A 17,580-nucleotide genomic window follows, 5' to 3' on the forward strand; every position below is an offset into this window, starting at 1 on the left:
CCTTAGGGGAATGTCTTCCTGGGACACCGGCCATACCTCCGTATTGTTGGTTGCATGATTTTCCTGGGTTGGCACATATCTGGCATTCAGTTGTGCAGCCTCCAGTGGTGCCTATTCTGGGTGTGAGGCTACACTGCAGAGAGAATTTCAAAAGAACACCTTGTTTGTAATGTAGTAAAGTCCTGAAATCACCCCCCGCTTTTTTTTAATCTTCCTCTACCCTTTGCATTGTAATAGATAGAGATAATTAAGTCCATTTGGGTGGAGAAGGGGTGTCCAGTTGAAACAATGCATGTATTTTCTATGTAATAAAAGAAGTTACTTGTCATTCCTTACACAGAGTGCTGTGATTTACAGAGTACTCTCCTATGCATTGTTGCATTCAGTTCTTAAAGCAACTTGTTAGATAGGCAGGGTTGATTAAAAATTATTCCCATTTTATAGATGAAAGAAACCCTCCCCGCCTCCCACCCCGAGAGGTGAAGTGACTTGCTTAAAGTCTTATGGAGCTAAATGGGGGCAGAGCAGAAGTAAAACCCGGTTGCCTAAACTAAAACCTGGTGTTTTTATGTTGAAACTGATAGAGGGCATGTTGCCTCAGTTTGTGTTCCTGCTCTGTAGAAAGTCAGCACAGGGGAGTCAGAACACCTGAGCTTTGCTCCAGTCTCTGCCAACACTAAGTTTTATTTTCCAGAAAAGTCACTTAACTGCTTCTTTGGTAAATAGGGAGAATTCTCTCTGTCCTTCTTGCCTCACAGAATTGCTATGAGAGCTGGATGAGATCAGTTTGTGAAAATATTTGAAAACTGAATAAATGTTTAGGGGAAAAGCTGCTGCTGCTCTGGGGAGAACTTGGCAAAGGATTGTGATCTTATTTCCCTACCGTTATTTTTATTTATTTATTTATTTATTTTTTACAATTTTAACTATAGTTAAAAAAAAACAAAACATGTAACATGTAATGTACCCTCTTAATCCCCTACTGTTATTTTCCAGGCGGAATTTTCAGAGCTCAACCTGGTGGCCCACGCAGATGGGACGTATGCTGTGGATATGCAGGTGCTCCGGAATGGCACAAAGGTTGTCCGGTAAGCTCCTTTCTGTCTTCAGGGTCACTGTCACAGTCTTCGGAGTTATTGTCTCTGGTTTGCAGAGGTGGTTTCAAAGTCAAGTGTTGGATTGAGAAGGCAGTGCTGTGTATATTGTACAGAAGTTAATGATGTGTGCTATGTACAAGTAGTAGAGGAAGGTGGAGAAAACTAAGGCAGAGCTCTTAGTCCATTGGTAGAGAAAGGACTCAGGACTCATTTAGACGTAACTAGAGTCCTATTAGGGGAGTTCTAGACCCCAGTACCCCTTCCACCAGTGTGATTTTGTGCTTTTATATTTTCCCTGGAAAATAGGATTCCTTCGCTTAAAAAAAAGGTTTGAAAACCTCTGATCTAGTTCAGCCTTCTATTTTGCATTGATTTTCTTCAATTTACTCAGTGAGTTGCTGGCAGAACCTTGTGTTTCTCTATTCTCTTAACTCCTAGCCCTGTATTCTTTCAACCCCCATCCCTGTATTCTTTCTATATTCCTTAGTCCTGGGAATTCATAAGTCTGATAGGAAAGTCTAGGTTGGAAGGGACATTGTGGATGGAAGAAAATTTGCAGTTAACAGGACACTCACATGCCAGGTGGTGTGTTGGATCATATCACTTATAGATGTGATCAAATCTAATACAACAATTCTGTTAGGGGAGGTAATGAGAATTCCAGATTGGGAAAAATGGTTCCCACAGTGTCATTCTTCCGAGGGGTCCAGCATGGCATCAGGTTTTTAGACTTCAGAATCTTGCTCCAGGAAGAATCTTCACTTTATCCTCTTCCCTACCTCCATCTGCAGCATCCTGACACTGAGGTCTCCAGTGTCCAACAGGAACTGGCTCAGTGACAAGGAAGGCAAAACTCAGGTGTCGGGAACTTAACAACAGGGAAATGTAAACTCCTCCATCCTGGAGACTGAGGAGGACAGTAAAAGAGATGTCCGTTCAGGTAGGGAGTGAGCTCAAGAAAACGATGGGCTCCTCCAGCTGCAGGTAGAATGAGTCATAGGGATGCATGCACAGAAGCAGGTGGTGACAGAAAAGTCCATAGTGGGTGTCAGGAGGGATCTGGCAAGAATAAGGCAGGCCCTTCCAGGTACGAGTGTAGGAACTTGAGAGCTGGCCTGTGTAGGAAGTCTGCAGCTCAGTTCCTATAACTGATATGTAAGTTTGGATCTCAGGCATATAGGCTGGAGCCAGTTTCCCAGAACTTGGGCACAAGGAAGTCAGAACAGCTCTAGTACATGCCATACTGACTTGATGCTAAGTCCCTTGCGTGACTGAGGAGGGCTTCTTCCAACCCCACATTAAAAAGACTGGTCTTTGGGGCGCCTGGGTGGCGCAGTCGGTTAAGCGTCCGACTTCAGCCAGGTCACGATCTCACGGTCCGTGAGTTCGAGCCCCGCGTCAGGCTCTGGGCTGATGGCTCAGAGCCTGGAGCCTGTTTCCGATTCTGTGTCTCCCTGTCTCTCTGCCCCTTCCCCGTTCATGCTCTGTCTCTCTCTGTCCCAAAAAAATAAATATAAACGTTGAAAAAAAAAAAGACTGGTCTTTGAGGCCAGGTGGTACTGGAGCTGCAGATCGGGGTTGGATGGGTGGCCTGGGCAGAGAACCAGGTAGGTCACTGCATACGGTATGAAACTGGCAAGCTCTAGAGCCTTGAGGGTGGATGCTGCCACAGAACTGACTCTCTGGAAAGATGGTGTTCCTTTGGAGTCAGGGCATGAAGATGGAGCAGCTGAGGCAAGGAGCTTTGCTGGCTAGAGGGGAAACACAGGAAGCCTTCCCATGCATGGGAACATTCTGTACTCCCAGTGCTTCCTGTAGCCATTGCTCAACCTCAGTTCTTCGAGAAATATTTGCACCCCTCCCTAGCATACGCTTTGGAAGGATAACATCGGGAAGCTTGGCATCTGTTCTCAGTCAGCCTGAACCCTTACTCTCCTGGGGGCCTGATCAGCTTTAAGCAGTTGGAAGAGGGCACTGAGATCAGGGATCTCCGTGGCAGGGTTGTGAAGTCAGCCACATATGTTGTCCTTAGAGTCTTCTGGGATCCTCTTGGAGCACGAACTCTGAAGCCACAAGGAACTTCTGCTATCACATTTCCCCATATTCTTGTTCTTTTAAGGTGTATGGGTCTGAAAGTACTTCTTCCCTCCTGAGGAATTTGTACCTTAGAAAAAGACAATGCTTAATCCAGAGGAATAAGGGAACTTCATACATCTGTTCCTTAAATTTCCTCTGAGAAGTACCATAATACCTCACTTCCTAGTCCATGAAAGAATAATAATAATAAAATGAGGGGCTTACACCAGGTGGCCCTGAATATCCCTTTTCTATCTAGGGCTTTGGAAATAGGAGACGAGATGATGTGTGACCTGAGATGCTGGTTGATGGGAAACTTGCCTCTACATTTTTACCAGGTCCTTCCGGCCGGACTTTGTGCTTATCCGGCAGCATGCATTTGGCATGGCAGAGAATGAGGACTTCCGCCACCTGATTATTGGCATGCAGTATGCAGGCCTCCCCAGCATCAACTCACTGGAATCCATTTACAACTTCTGTGACAAGCCATGGGTGGTGAGTGAGATCCCCTTCTCCCCAGATCCTGTAGCTCCCAGTCCCCCAGGGGGGACCACTGATAATCAAGGCGCATTAGGCAAAGCTGTGAGGATATGGGAGGAGCTTCAAATGGGACAAGGGGTAGGGTAGGCTCTCACAATAAAACATTATCATCATGGGCTGGTCTGCCTTTGCTGCAGAGTGGACCTTTGGTCTCACAACAAAGCCACACAAAGCTTCTATAAAGAAATCTTTACTAGTCGGTAGGCTGTGCCCTCAGCCATAAGATGCAACAATAAAAATACCTGTTTCTTGGCTCTGAAGGGCTATTAGAAAGTCCTGAGGCTGTGGGGACCCAGCTCCTATAACTGCTGCTCCAGCCTGCCCTCTTAGAAGGAAACACCTGCCCCTAATCACATCCTCTTCCTTTTGTTTTTCAAAAATCATTTCAGCTATCACACACTGACTTTCCAAGGGTGCAAGCTGCACACATTGTGAAGTTCTCCAACCCCAAGCCTCTCCACCACCCAGGGAGTTGGAGGGGGTGTTTTTTAACTAGGTGGAGCCATCACCTCTGCTCTTGATCTCTTCCTCACACCTGAATTCACAATATTTTCTGTTCTCTTACAAACCCAGGAGACCTGACAATGTAAGAGAAAGACCAATGAATGAGGAGTCAGAAGATCTGGGAGTTGCTGTGGTTGAGGAGGGCAGGTTGGGTTCCTGGTCACCAGTCATTCAGCCTTTCTCTTTGGACTGAGATACCTAAGAATCCCAGAGTTTTGCAGAAGCAGGCTAAAAGAATTATATGATTTGAATATGTTGCTAATCACAGAATATCATATTTGAGGCCTTCAAGTTTCTTCTCTGGGGACCTCCCTTTTCTCCTCAGTCACACAACCTTCCCTACTGCAAATAAGCCCTAATCCTTTCCTTCCCTACCTTTCCAATACCTGTTAGAATTTGGCTCCCTCCTAGCCACACAGGGTGATTCTGCTATTATTAGTTTTTTTCTTCTAACTAAACCTCTCTGTGCCTGTTTTCTTTGTCTGTAAAGTAGGAATAATAGCAGTGACTGTCACCAGTTTGTCAGCCTGGTTGCTACTGTCCCCTAGTATTTGGGATCCCTTAAAGAAACTCTGCTTTATGTTCCAAAACTATGCCAGAGGCCAGGGTGGGAGGATCAGGGAGCCTGTGCCTAGGGCTTTGCCCCTCCTGGGATCTGGGATCTGGTGAGGGTTCACATTCTCACCCATTCATAATCCCAGCACATTGCCTTTGGCATCACATGAGAACTGCAAGGCTCCCTGGCCAGACACCAAGTTCTCCCTTCATTTTCATTAGGCAGCTGCCACACTAATGGCATTTTATATATTGTTCTCTGCCTGTTAATGGGAGTGAACAAATTTGGTGACTGTGAAGGGAAGGTCTCTCTGAAATGATGACTTTGGTTCATATTTTCTATATTTCTTTATTGCGTTGGGAACTCAGGCTGCTTTCAGTGTGAGGCTTCAGTTGGATTGTCAAGGCTCTACCTTGCATCACCATGTCTCTGACCATATCTGCTATGGTCAAGAGACCTGCTTGGTCAAGGCAGGCACACTGGGATTTTGGAAACAGAAGTAGCCGTATCAATGAAGGTAGCATTCCAGAAGAAGCCAGAATGCCACCATCCCATATTGCTGCAATTTTATCTAAAAATCCTATCACTCTATCTAAGTTTTTTAGAGACAGAAGCATGAGAGTTGAATTAAAGCATTTATTTCCAGAAGTGCTAAGGATAACTTACTAAATTCAGACTTATCTTGAAATCTCATTTCTTCCAAAAAATCTTTCCCAATTCTCTGAAGAAGTGGTAAAATGAACATTATCTTCCTATTCATTGCCAACATCACCCCCAGCACCTAAATCCATTGTCTATGCATAGAGGAAATAACCCTTATCAGATATTACATTTGTTTAATTGGTAACTGTGTGCTTGTGACTTCATCTAAGTTTCCAAGGAGGCAGGGGTTAGATGCCAAACCCAGTACCTTGAGCAGAGAGGGACTGCCAGAGATAAAGTGGAGGAGGGTGGGGTGAGCTTCCAGGGATCTAACTAGTGCCTGGGAACTGGCTGCCATTTTAGTCTTGCTGTCCCAGGACTCTGGGATTCCGCCGTGGGCCTTCCTGGCATCGCTGTGGTGTCTGTGTAACTCTCCCACATGCTGGAAAGATAAAACCCCACATGCCTTGGTGCCATGCCAATGCGTGGGCTTCAGCAGGACAGAGGTTGTTAGGCAGAGCTGGCATCAGTTTGCTGGCGATGCTGGAGAGCGTTGGGAGCTCAGGAAGGTATCCAGAGGCGGAACAGGAGTCCAGCCTGGCCAAGGTGGGTAGACAGGACTTAAAGGTCAGATGGGGTGATGGAGAGAATCAGAGAAGGCAGGAAAAGTCTGAGGGGCTGGTCTTGACAGTCAAAGCAAGTTGACAAACCAAAGAATGGCAAGGACAGCAGGGTACACAGTGGAGAATGCAGTGGGCAGGAAGAGACCTACCTGGGTGCTGTCCCAACTCCAGGTATCATCTGGGGGCCTATGCTTTCCTTTGCTTCTCTAGCCTCAGTCTCTTCATGTGTAAAATGAGATGTCTGGTCCAGAGACTCTGTAAAGTGTCTTTCAATAATAAAATCTTGGGGGCCTGAGAGTCCCTGACTGATAGTTTCAGTCCTGGAGGACTTCAAGATCCAGAGTCACTAGCCGTGTCACAAAGGGGAATGACCCAGAAATTCCAACATTTTCCAGCATTTCAAAAATAATAGAAAAATTCTGTCTTTGCCAACAAAAGGACCACAACATATGATCACTTAAACTGCAGTTTGATGATGGAGTTTGGGAGGAAATATAATAAAATGATATTCCTTTATGGTAAAAAGTTTGAAGAACTGATCAAATTCATTCCTTTCATTTTATATATGAAGAAAATGAGGCCTGGAAAGGAGAAATCATTTGTTCAAGGGCACCCAGCAAGTTCAAGGCAGAACAAGAACCAGAAGACTCCAGTTTTCTAAAAATCCTGTTCTGAGATTTTACTCCTCCCCTCATTCCCCTCTCCCCACTCCCCATCATCCTCACTAGCTCATACACCAACATCCCTTATACAGAATAGGACCTGAGCTTTTGAAAGATGTTCTAGCTTTTCTTTCTCTGATAAATGGAAGGCACGTTTGATCTGGCAACTTTTCCTTCTAGCAGTTCCAGGTATCAGTGGCTTAGAGTATAAACTAACCTAGTAGCACTAGAGGGAAGATGCTGGATTACCCCTACTGCCAGTGCACTGGGGATAGGTGTGTGGGTAGGGTGTATGAATGGATGGAGCAGAAAAGTCCTGTGTGTTTCCTGTGGGAAGAGCGTGGTCTTTGCAGAGTCTAAAAGGTAGCTACGTGAAAGAGTAGGAAGAGTTATATATTAGGAATAAAGGAACCTTGGTTATGAATCCAGCTTAAGTATTATGTGACTTTGGGCAAGTGACCTCACTGGGCTTCAGTTTCTTCCTTATAAACTGTGGGAGCAAGGTGCTCCAGGAGGTGCTAGATGTTTGCCAAAGGCTTTTCAACCCTCACATTGTAAGTATGTGTATCTCACCTTTTCTTCATAGAGTTATTCCGGTTTCTCATAGGTAAAGGGTCCAGTGAGTTGAGTTCTTAGATGAATAGGAAGTCCTGGAGAGACTGGGTCTGTCTATCCTGCATACCATGAGCATCAAAATCTTCCTAAAGAGCAGCTTTATTCATAACCTGCTGCTTAAATTCTTATGACTCCATACTGCCTGCAGAAAAAAGCTACCATTCCTTTCCTAGCATTTGAACTTTCAAGACTTGGCCCCATGTTACCTATCCAGCTTTATCACTTGCCATCTCTGGAGTGTTTAGAGTTAGAGACCCAAATTTCAATCCCAGCTTCATCTCTTTGCAGCTCTGTGACTTTAGGCAACTTTTCTACTTTCTCTGAGCCTCATACGTAAAATGAAGAGGATAAAATACCTAGTTCATCAATTTGGTATGAGGACTGAATATCATTAAAATTGTATAATTATAAAATTCATTCAGTAATGAATGTTACTTCATTCTCTCTCCCTTCCTCAACTAATGCATATGTTCCCTAAAAATAAGAATTGTGCACCTCTTTTATATCCTCAGAGTGTTTTGCACAAAGCCCCCAACAGAGCAAATACTCAATAAATGTTTGTTATATAGATTGATGTTTGTCTGTTCCAGTTGTCTAGATAAGCTGAAACATTTGCTTCTCTTTTGCAGTTTGCCCAGCTGGTCGCCATCTACAAGACATTGGGAGGAGAAAAGTTCCCACTCATTGAGCAGACATACTACCCCAACCATAAAGAGATGGTAGGTATTGAGTGGGGACTCTAGTCCCTCTGCTGTTTACATTCTGAGCTTAGCCTCATAGTGATTATGGGGCTCAAAAGAGGGCCTCGGCATTTTCAAAAGACACTCTGTTGGGGTTGAACTGTGGACCTGCTTTGTGGGGCTAGAGCAGCTGAATTTTAGCTGATAACCCCTTGTCTCCAAGGGGTTATTGGAGACCGAATAGTGAAGAGCAGAAACAAGGGCATTTTATCAAGCTGAGAAAGTAACAAACCTATGGATCAGCAATCAGAAGATCCCACTGTTTTGGGTTCTAGCTCTGGCCCTGTCACAGGTCACTGGACTAGTTAGATTCCCTGTATGTCAGTTTCCCACTCGGAATGTTAAATGCATATAATTATTCCTGACCAGGATATCTAATATAGTACTTACAAAATGTGAATGAAATTCTTTAAGTAATAGCCTTCTGGAAAAGTGTGAAGCACTCCTCAGATGTAAGGTATTGTTCCTATTATTTTCACCAGGCCCTTCCCTTGGCTTCCTCAAGATTACAGTCAGACTGGATTAACACTATGCCTTCTCTGAGGCCATACTAGGATATCAGAAGGAGCAGAGAGATGGTTTGGTTGGCTGGGACAGAGGCTATTGCTAATGTTTGTCCTTCATGACAACTTCTAGCTCCAGTTTAACTCCCTTCTTTCTCTCTGTCCCCACATCCTCTGCCCCAGGGTTGCATGGTCTGTTGGTGATCCTGCTTAACCCACCAATGAAGACTTACTGCCATAGCATTCCAGTATTGTACTCTGGGACAGAGATCATGTTTATTTCCCCTCCCACTCCCTACTCCAAAAGGGATCTCCATTTGAACCATTTCTGTGAATTATCTGGCATATTGTGCATGGGCCAAACCACATATAAAATATGAATAGCATCCTTGAGCCTTGAAAAGAACTACCTCCTTCATTTTTGCCAGGGCAAGGCTCTGGAACTTTAAGCCCTCATCCTTAATAAATTCTTGAGATGAACATAAGGGCTTTCCCTTTCAGGGCAAGCCAGGAAGCCTTGCACAGTCTAAGGAACCCTAAGGGGTCTGTGCCTTGGAGTTCTCAGGGACTCTAATACACAGTGGTGAGGGGACTGAGCTGAGAAGCAGACAGGGAACAAAGCTGGCTTTTTCCTGCCATAACGCCTAGCAGGGCTGACCACTGAAAACAGTTGTAAGAGTTGCAAAGTATGTTCCCCATCTACCATCTTTTTCCCCCAAGGGCCCTTGTGTTATTTCTCTCCTGTCCTCTATCCTGAAATTTTCCCTCAAGAGAGGACCTCCTAAGATCTCTCTGAGGTGTTAAGAGCTAAAGAGGAATTTCATCTTTACAAGAGAAAGGCTTTTTTTTTTTTGGCTTAAAAAAATTCTGAATTAGGAATGAAAACATTAGTAATTGAGTAGAGAAGGACTTTCTAAAAGAAACAGGAGAAGCTTTATGCACATCAGTTGAAGGCATTAAGGGTGATTAACCTGGAGAGGTAATACCTAAGTCTATTCTTGTCCACAGAGGTATGCTAACTGGGCCAGATCCTCTGCCAGGAATGATGTAGAGGGGAATTACAGCATGTGGAGGAAGGTTAGGCCACTGCAGGTCTCCCTGAATGACTCTGTACCCCTCAAGTCTCTCCCCCAAACAGATGAAAGTATATGAGAGGATTAGGATGAGTGGGACATGAGTAGAGGACATACAGCCATAGTGTATTGTTCTTTTCACTCCTCCAAATCAGCTTGTTTCTGATTCTGTCAGCCCACCTTCTGGTATTGTACATCACAAGGCCACATCATCTCATATGTATAATAATCACCATTTCTCCCTTATCAGATCAGTTACAGTAAGAGAAAACACATTCTCCCAGGGAGAAAAGTGAATAGTTCTGGCTATAGAAAACAAACTAAGCCAGAATCAAAACTTCAGTAGCAGGGCTTAGCTAGACTGAAAGGGTTTGGGAAGCAGGGGAGATGGGCTAAAGGCAGGCTAGAAAAGTCAAGTGACTTTTCCTGGCCTTTGACAGGTTCTGGGATGGTGTTTGGATACAAGTTGTAACAAGCCCCATCCCTGCCCTAACACTAGCCAGATCATCTACTTGGTACTTCCCATTGGCTGGCAGTGATGAGACAGGTGGTGACGGCCAGAGCTCCACAGGGAAGGAGAACTGGCTTAGGCTTCAGGACTCTTGAAGGAAAGTGGTGGTCATTGGCCCATACTAGGGCTGGATGATGTCAACAAACTCCTTCCTGAGGGGCAGGCGGCCCTGGTACCAGCTGCAGGTGCCATCGACATGCTTCATGCAGATATAATGCTGGGCCTGGTACCCATAGAGCTTCCGTTCCAACAGCCAGTCTGTCCAGAGGCACTCATTGGGGGCGGAGATGGTACAGGGCACTGTATAGCAGGTGGTAATCTAGGGTCATACCACATAACATCAACGTGAGTAGAGCGTCCTTTTTCCATTATTGCCTTTCAGACTCCTACATTATCTGTACAACCCAGCTCAAATGCCCCTGACTTATAAAGCTTTTCCTAGTCCCCAGACTTCCTCCTGAGCTCCCCATCCCTTATGCTCCTAATATATAGCATTGCCTGTCTAGGCTTTTTTTTTTTTTAATCTTTATTTTTGAGAGAAAGAGAGAGCACAAGTGGGGGAGAAACAGAGAGAGAGGGAGACACAGAATCCAAAGCAGACTCCAGGCTCTGAGCTGTCAGCACAGAACCCAACGCGGGGCTCGAACTCATGAGCTATGAGGTCATGACCTGAGCTGAAGTTGGATGCTTAACCGACTGAGCCACCCAGGCAGGCGCCCTAGCATTGCCTGTCTAATGATGTTTCTGGAGTCAGACAGGCCTAACAGTCTTTACCACTGACCTTGAGCAAATCACTTCACTTCTTAAAGCATTAATTTCTTCACCTTAAAATGGAAATCTTAATTCTTCATAAATTTGTTATAAAGACTAAATTGAACATTTTAAATAAATAGACTATTATAAGGCCTGGCAAAAGTAGACTTTCATTAAATGATAGCTATATTATCTCAAACTTTATATGATGGCTACCTTCCTAGCCAAAATGTAAGTACTTTGAGATCATGGACTATGGACCATCTTGCTTTCCCATCCCCAACTTCATACAGTGACTGATCCATGGCAGATTTCAAATATAGTATGGTAAGTGAATAAATGCATACACAAAGGAAGGAATACATGAAGAGTGAGACTGCAAGGCTCAGACCACCCCCCGTCCCCGAAAGACCTTGGAAATGGACATTCCCTTACTTGGCAGCCACAGTTCAGATGGTAGTGGTGATTCAGACTTTCTCTCTGCAAAAAGGACAGGTTCTCCCAAGGTTCGATGTAGTTACACAGATGGATGAAGACTTTTCCATCACTGAGGATCTGACCTTCAAGGGGAATGGAGGAAAACCTAGCATGAGGAATCTATTCATGGAGACCAGGAGCCCAGGTCCTCAAAGATGCTGTCATTGCAGACTCTTCAATGGCTTTTTGATGGCAGTGTTGACTTGGGACTCAATGAAAGAACCAAAAAAAACTCTCTATAATTTTTACATCGAAGATATTAGCCTATGTTTGTATGAGAGAGAGTTGTGGGATGAAGACTTTTTCCTTAGCATGGTACAGAGAGAAAAACATGGGCTTTAAGGTCAGACTCTTGATGTAACCCCTTTCTTTTCTCTCATTTAGAGCTATGACCTTAAGAAAGTCATATAACTTCTCAGCTGGAACATGAAAGTAATAATTTGTTGTCAAGATTAAATGAGAGAATATCTGTAAAGTTCCCAGCACAGCTTGGGTCCACAGAAGGTTCCATAAATAATAGGTCCCTTCCTTTTTCCAACCCTTCCCAATAACTACACAACCTAATCTCCTGCCCTGTTGAAACTTTTCTTGGTGAGTCTTTCTCCTTCCCCATAGGAAAATTCCCCCTCTTTACTTATCAAACTTTTTCCTATCTTCCAAAGACTGTTTTCAGTACCACCTCATCCTCCTAGCCATCTCTGGCCACGCTCACTCACACCTCTCTTAGAACTTCAGTCATTCATTTACTCACTGAGCAATTACTATGACGTGGTACTAGAAATACAGAAATAAATATGACAGAATCTCTGCCCCCAAGGAGCTTAATAAGCAGTAGGGCAGACAGATAAGTAGGTAAAAATTACACTGCTGTGTGATTATATACAAGATACAGTACAAGAATGAAACAAAGCATAATTATCTCTGTCTGTGGAAGGAGATGGGGACAAGGAAGGTGTCTCAGAGGAGATGATGCTTCTGTGGGGCCTTGAAGGGATGGATAGAAGTTCACTTGCAAGACACGTAAGGGAAAGGACTTCTGGACATTGGGACTACACTGTGCAGGGTGGCGGGGTGCAGCCCAGAAGAACACCTTCTGCGACTGCAAGTAGTTTAGTTCAGCTCTGGGGGGAAATGAGGGTCTGGGAACTGTCACTCACACACGGCAGGAGACAAAGCTGGAGAGGTCGGCGTGTTCTGATCATAAGGGCTTTCAACATTAGGCAAAAGAGCTTGTGCTTTCTCCTGAAGAGCTTAGGTACCACTGATGATTCTTCAGCAGACTTGTGGGTTTTTTTTATCCCCACTCTCAGTTAGACCTGACATTTTTGAGAGAAGAGGGCATGTCTCCTCCCCTTGATGCACCACAGTGCCTGGCAGAGGCAGGGCACATGGAAGAAATGAGGTGGCCTCATCTGCTAGTCCTGGGACCTAAAGGGCTCAGTGGCATGCCCTGCCTCTGTCTCTCCCATCCAGAGGCCCCCAGATTAACACAATTCCACATCCTTAGATCTGGGGAGCCCCTACCAGTGTGGCCTCTAGAGGCTATGACTTCTCAAGAGCCAAGCCTGGACTGTGAACTCTTTGGGGACTGTGACCTATCACTGAGTCTTGACCCTCCTGCCCAAGGCCTGGCAGCGAGTAGGTGGTCATTATTGCTGAATGGATGGACAGATAATGTAAAGTCCTCCTGTTCTCCCCAACTGCTGTGTTTTTCTTTTCCTTGCCTTCTTTTCAAATATTTTTCATCCTTCAGGGAAAAGTTAGGTCCCACCAACAATTAGCTTCCCTAATTGTTTGCAACCACACAAATACCTATTTTCCTTGAACTCACAGCATAATTTAATATCGCATTCATTCACTTATGGAGTCATATTCTTGAGTGGTTCCTTGACTGTTATGTCCCAACCAATTGGATATGGAGACCTGCCTGGGCCCGAGTTCATAGAGTTCATAACCATGTTAGATTCAAGGCTCCTGTTAAGACCTGTGATTTACTGTACCTCTAGAATATGGCCTGTGATGTGAGTTAGCCACAGAGGCACATTATGAGCCAAGAGCATGACCCAATGTGGCTATCTAAAGTCACTGTAATAACTGTCATATGTGTATTGGGGGGTGAGGTTGCACAGGCACAATCCTCGTTTATTCTGTGAAACCAAGACATCACCTGTAGTGCAGTGTCCAGTTTACGGTCCTGTGGTAGAGGAGGGACAGGCTATATCCCATTTGAGAAGGTGTCCAGGATAGGAAGGGGTCTTGGAACCACAGCCAGCAAGCCTGGAGCTAGAGTATTTGTATCCATGGTCCTCCGGCCTCTAAAGGATCATCATAGAGCAGAGGGCATAGCTGAACCCACAAAGGGCAGTTTCAAAGAGGCTGATTTTTGGCTCAAGGTGTCAAAAACCTTATACCAATTAAAACTGCTTAAAAATAGAACCAGCTGCCCTAGGCTGGGAGAGCAGTCTGTCCTTAAAATAGTGAAGCAGTAGCCAAGATCAGTGTAGTGAAGACTCTTGCATTGAAAGGAAGGTTAACACGGCTCCTCCCAACTCCGAGGCTGCCTCTTAGTAACACAACTCTGTTTTATGCCCAAGAAAATGCGATCTGGCTCAGCTTGCTGCCCAAGGACAGCCCTGACTCTTCCTTGGCTACCTTCCTTAGGACAGAGACTGTTAGGGTTGCTTGTTGGTCTTTAACTTACCAGTCAAGAGATATTGCTTCTGGCTGTTAGCTTCTAGTTTTACACCACAGAGAGAGGAATCAAAAGGTGTATAGATATACTGAACATCCTTGACTTTCTCAAACCCTTTAAACATCTGAAAGGCAATTACCAAAAAAAAAAAAAAAAAAAAAAAAAGCAGTATTGGGTCAGGGAGTATACTTTATATCTTAACAGGAAAAACCTCTCATTTCTCAATCTAAAAACATTAGGCAAAAGTCTAGTTCAGAATTTGGTAGCCCCAGCTTCTCTCTTAAGAAAAATCTAAACCTTGGTTTATTCCAGTGAGAATACCTCCAGGATAGACAGCTGTAGGACTAGATGGACACTGAGGGTCTGTGGGCTCTGCTCCCAACACATCAACCACTTCCACTCCAGTATCAATACCCCAGGATCAATGAGCCAGTCGCCTGACCTACCAGCCCAACTCCCAGTAGACAGACCCCACTCCTCCCAGCAGCCCAAGGAGGTTAATGCCCTGTCCTGTCCCCATGTACCTTTATCTGTTTGATTTCATACCGGATCATTTTTTGAGTGTCAGTGGGGTCTGCACTGGCAGGAACTACCTTCTCACTGGAGATTTTGGCCCGTATGGCTGCATAAAAAGAGAAGAGAGGGGACCTTCAGCAACCTGTGGGAGCAGTCCACCTGGTATCTGAATGACCTGAGGCCCCTGGAGAATTTTATAAGGGAATTCTGGGTTTAGGTCTCATTGGGTTGTGAGGGGGACCATTTTGTGTAAGAGTGGGGGCCCAAAAACAATTCCTCTGCAGTTACTGAAAGTTCCAAACCCCTCAGGCCTGCTGGGTCCTACAATCTTTAGAGTTTACCTGTTAGTTTTGAGAGTCTAGTTTTCCATAGCCCAGATTGCAGTAGGTTGGAGGTAGGTGCCAGGGTAGAGGAGGGAGGAGATGCCCCTTGAGTTTGCAGTCTTCTACCTATGTAGCCTGAGGCCTCAACAGAGCCCACCCAGAGCTGACATAAGTAAATGTTTATTGAATTAATAACTATGTTCTGACCCTGCACAGTTTGTCTCTTGCCATGTGGGCATTAATCAAAAACTGGCTGTAAAGTTCTTCCTCTGTGCCTTGCCCAACGCTAGGTACTAGGTTCGTAAACATGATTAAGCATCACCTATCCTGCAGGACTCTTGGTCTAGTATAGAACACTTACAAAGAACAACAGCACAGCACGGTGGGAACACAAAAATGTAAGAGATACTGTGGTAGCACCAAGGAGTCCAGAAGTCTTCAGAGGAGAGACACCTGAGTAAGGACTTGAAGGATAAATGGGAGTTTGCCGGGAATTTAAGGGTGTGGGGGAAGGGCATTCCAGGCAGAGGAAAGAGAAAAAGGGCAAAAGGTGTGTCTTGGGGTTTGGGGGGCGGCATGGAGACAACATCAGTTATAGGCTTGGAAACAGTGGATGTTTATAATGAAAGCCCAATCCCCTGGCTCCTGGCTCCCCTTCCCTGCATCCAGTAGTTCAGAATAATCACTGCATAGCTCTTGTCATTGTTCTTCAACGACACTCCATAATTTCAGTAGGCAGGGGTGAGGGGGTCGCTATAGGGGTCCCTTAGACTGTCTTTCATTTCCTTGCAACTTGCAAGGTTGCTATGGCACCGGCCCTGCCCCACCCATCAGCCCCGATAGGAGGCAACTGGTGCAGTATTTGATCTCCTCCCTCTCCTTGCAGACTACAGGTTTGCAGCTTGGCCCCATACCAACCCCACACAACCACCCCCCGCTGTGGACCTCACAGGCCTCCGGGGACTCACCGAGCGCTGAGTGGCAGACGTGCTGCTGGGGGTGCGCAGGGGCGCAGCTGCACGCCTCGCTCATCCCTGGCGGCCGCAGCAGTGCCAGCAGCCGCAGCAACAGCGCCCAGCTCGGCGCGGTCCGGGGGCTCCGGGGCATGACACCGCAAATCCCTGCTGAGCCTGTGGGGTCTGTCGGACCAAACAGGCCCTCCAGGGTTCATCCAGAACGCGTCGCGCCCCTTGCCCCAGGCTTTTTGAGGTGGACCTAGGGCCAATCCCGCCCGGATGGGCTCCTCCCTCCTTTGGCTGTAGGCCACCCACGGCTGCAGGACCCGCAGCCCTCCTGACTGGCAGGCTCAGTAAGATGAAGAGGGAAGCCAGGAGAGAGGCCCTTAGCCTCTATTTCCCTGCCTAAGCAATTAAGCCTTATAGAAGTAGAGGGAAGGCACTGGGAAAGGGGATGGTGTCAAGGCAGAAAGACAGAAAGCACAACAAAGACAAATGCATGAGGGCAGAAAGACAGAGGGGCTGTGATTCAAGCTGAAGGAACAAGGGTGAGGAGAGCACAAACAGAAAGTGAGACAGGCAGAGTCAGAGAGAGGCAGACGGAATTACAACAGGCAAAAGAGACAGTGACAGAGAGGACGGACCCCTTGCTGAGTTGCACACTGGGAATGAGACAAGCTACTCAGGGCTTCTTTCAGCTGCAGGAAGTGTTTTCAATGCCCTATTTATGAGGCTCCAAAGCAACAGCAAACAGTAATGGAATAGGACAGAGAAAGTTGGGGTGTGTGTGTGTGTCTTGGCTCTGTCGGCTGGGGGGTGGGGCGAGATGTCAGAGAAAGCAGCCAGTGCTTTTAGAAACCTTTTCCCATGTCCAGAGCCTCAGACTCTGCAGATGGCTGAGGACAGTGCTCTTGGTGGGGGCTCAAAGCGCAGGGTATCCCAACACTCAGGGCAAACCTGGGACCTCAAAGTCCTCTCCAGACCGTAGGCCACACTGATTGCTATATTCTGTCATTACTCGCTGGAGAGACTGTGTCTTGTCATAGAAGGTGGAGCAGCTTAGAAAACAAAGAAGCAAGGTACATGGGGTCACTTCAACCAGAACCGTGCCCTCTATGTTTGACAGAGCACAATGCTCCAAGTCTCCAAATAGAAAGAGATACATGAGATTATTGCAGGATGTTTCCACACAGTGCTGGACTAGAAGGTAGGAGGCTGGGTTCCGATTGTGTCACAAGGTAGCTTTGCAGCCTTTGCCTCTCTGGGCCTCACTTTCTTCTCCATAAAATTGGCTTGAACTACATCTTTCCAAGGCCCTTCTGCCTCAGCTTCAACCGGCCTCATCCAGGAACCCTGAAATCCTCAGATCAGGTACTCCCAGTATCTGGTCACACTTAGGATTCCCATGGGAATCTGACTTTTCATCAGAGTCAACTTTAATTTTTTCTGAAGACTTCTCATTTTGATGTGGAAATGATGTTTGAAAAGAAGTAAATTGAAGGAGAGCTGAGTCTGACTGAGAAAGATGAGATCTGGTGACCAGGTTGGTTCTTCATATAACACCCAGACCAAGATAGAGCCTGACGTATTTATTATTGGACGGACCCCAAAAAGCATCCACTCCAGTCTCTTCATTTGGCAGATGTGAAGACAGAGTCTCAGTGAGGTAAAGTGACTTTCAGAAAGCTAGTAGCAAAGAGGACTAGAATGCAAGTCTCCTG

At 45.8% G+C, this 17,580-nt stretch overlaps 2 protein-coding genes across 3 annotated transcripts in view; one reads left to right on the top strand and one right to left on the bottom strand.

The window, feature by feature from the left end:
- The window catches only part of SYN2 (synapsin II), a 207,208-nt gene that overhangs the window by 156,653 nt on the left and 32,975 nt on the right, over window positions 1–17,580 (top strand). Inside the window, exons 3-5 of the mRNA XM_045493829.1 lie at window positions 997–1,088; window positions 3,512–3,668; window positions 7,945–8,034. Of these exons, the coding sequence (XP_045349785.1) occupies window positions 997–1,088; window positions 3,512–3,668; window positions 7,945–8,034 (339 nt within the window). The remainder of the gene's footprint in view (window positions 1–996; window positions 1,089–3,511; window positions 3,669–7,944; window positions 8,035–17,580) is intronic.
- On the bottom strand, window positions 5,396–16,563 carry TIMP4 (TIMP metallopeptidase inhibitor 4). Of its 2 annotated transcripts, XR_006716041.1 has the most exons (6): window positions 15,872–16,563; window positions 14,589–14,686; window positions 14,074–14,188; window positions 11,331–11,455; window positions 6,188–10,461; window positions 5,396–6,012 (listed from the first exon to the last, which is right to left on the bottom strand). XR_006716041.1 is itself a non-coding variant. In XM_045493830.1 (5 exons), the coding sequence occupies exons 1-5, from the start codon at window positions 16,008–16,010 to the stop codon at window positions 10,264–10,266; spliced, it is 675 nt and encodes a 224-aa protein (XP_045349786.1). In that variant the 5' UTR covers window positions 16,011–16,563; the 3' UTR covers window positions 5,396–10,263. The 2 variants fall into 2 exon arrangements, 1 of the variants encoding a protein (XP_045349786.1); XM_045493830.1 differs by having other exon boundaries at window positions 5,396–10,461.

The sequence above is a fragment of the Leopardus geoffroyi genome, chromosome A2 (assembly GCF_018350155.1).
Source record: "Leopardus geoffroyi isolate Oge1 chromosome A2, O.geoffroyi_Oge1_pat1.0, whole genome shotgun sequence".
NCBI classification, from domain to species: domain Eukaryota; kingdom Metazoa; phylum Chordata; class Mammalia; order Carnivora; family Felidae; genus Leopardus; species Leopardus geoffroyi.

Coding starts and splice junctions, on each gene's coding strand:
- TIMP4 (XM_045493830.1), bottom strand. CDS start 16,010: ATGCCCCGGAGCCCCCGGACCGCGCCGAGCTGGGCGCTGTTGCTGCGG. Junction 14,189..14,588: donor ATGAAATCAAACAGATAAAG/GTACATGGGGAC, acceptor ATTGCCTTTCAG/ATGTTTAAAGGGTTTGAGAA. Junction 10,462..11,330: donor ATCTGAACTGTGGCTGCCAA/GTAAGGGAATGT, acceptor GTATGACCCTAG/ATTACCACCTGCTATACAGT.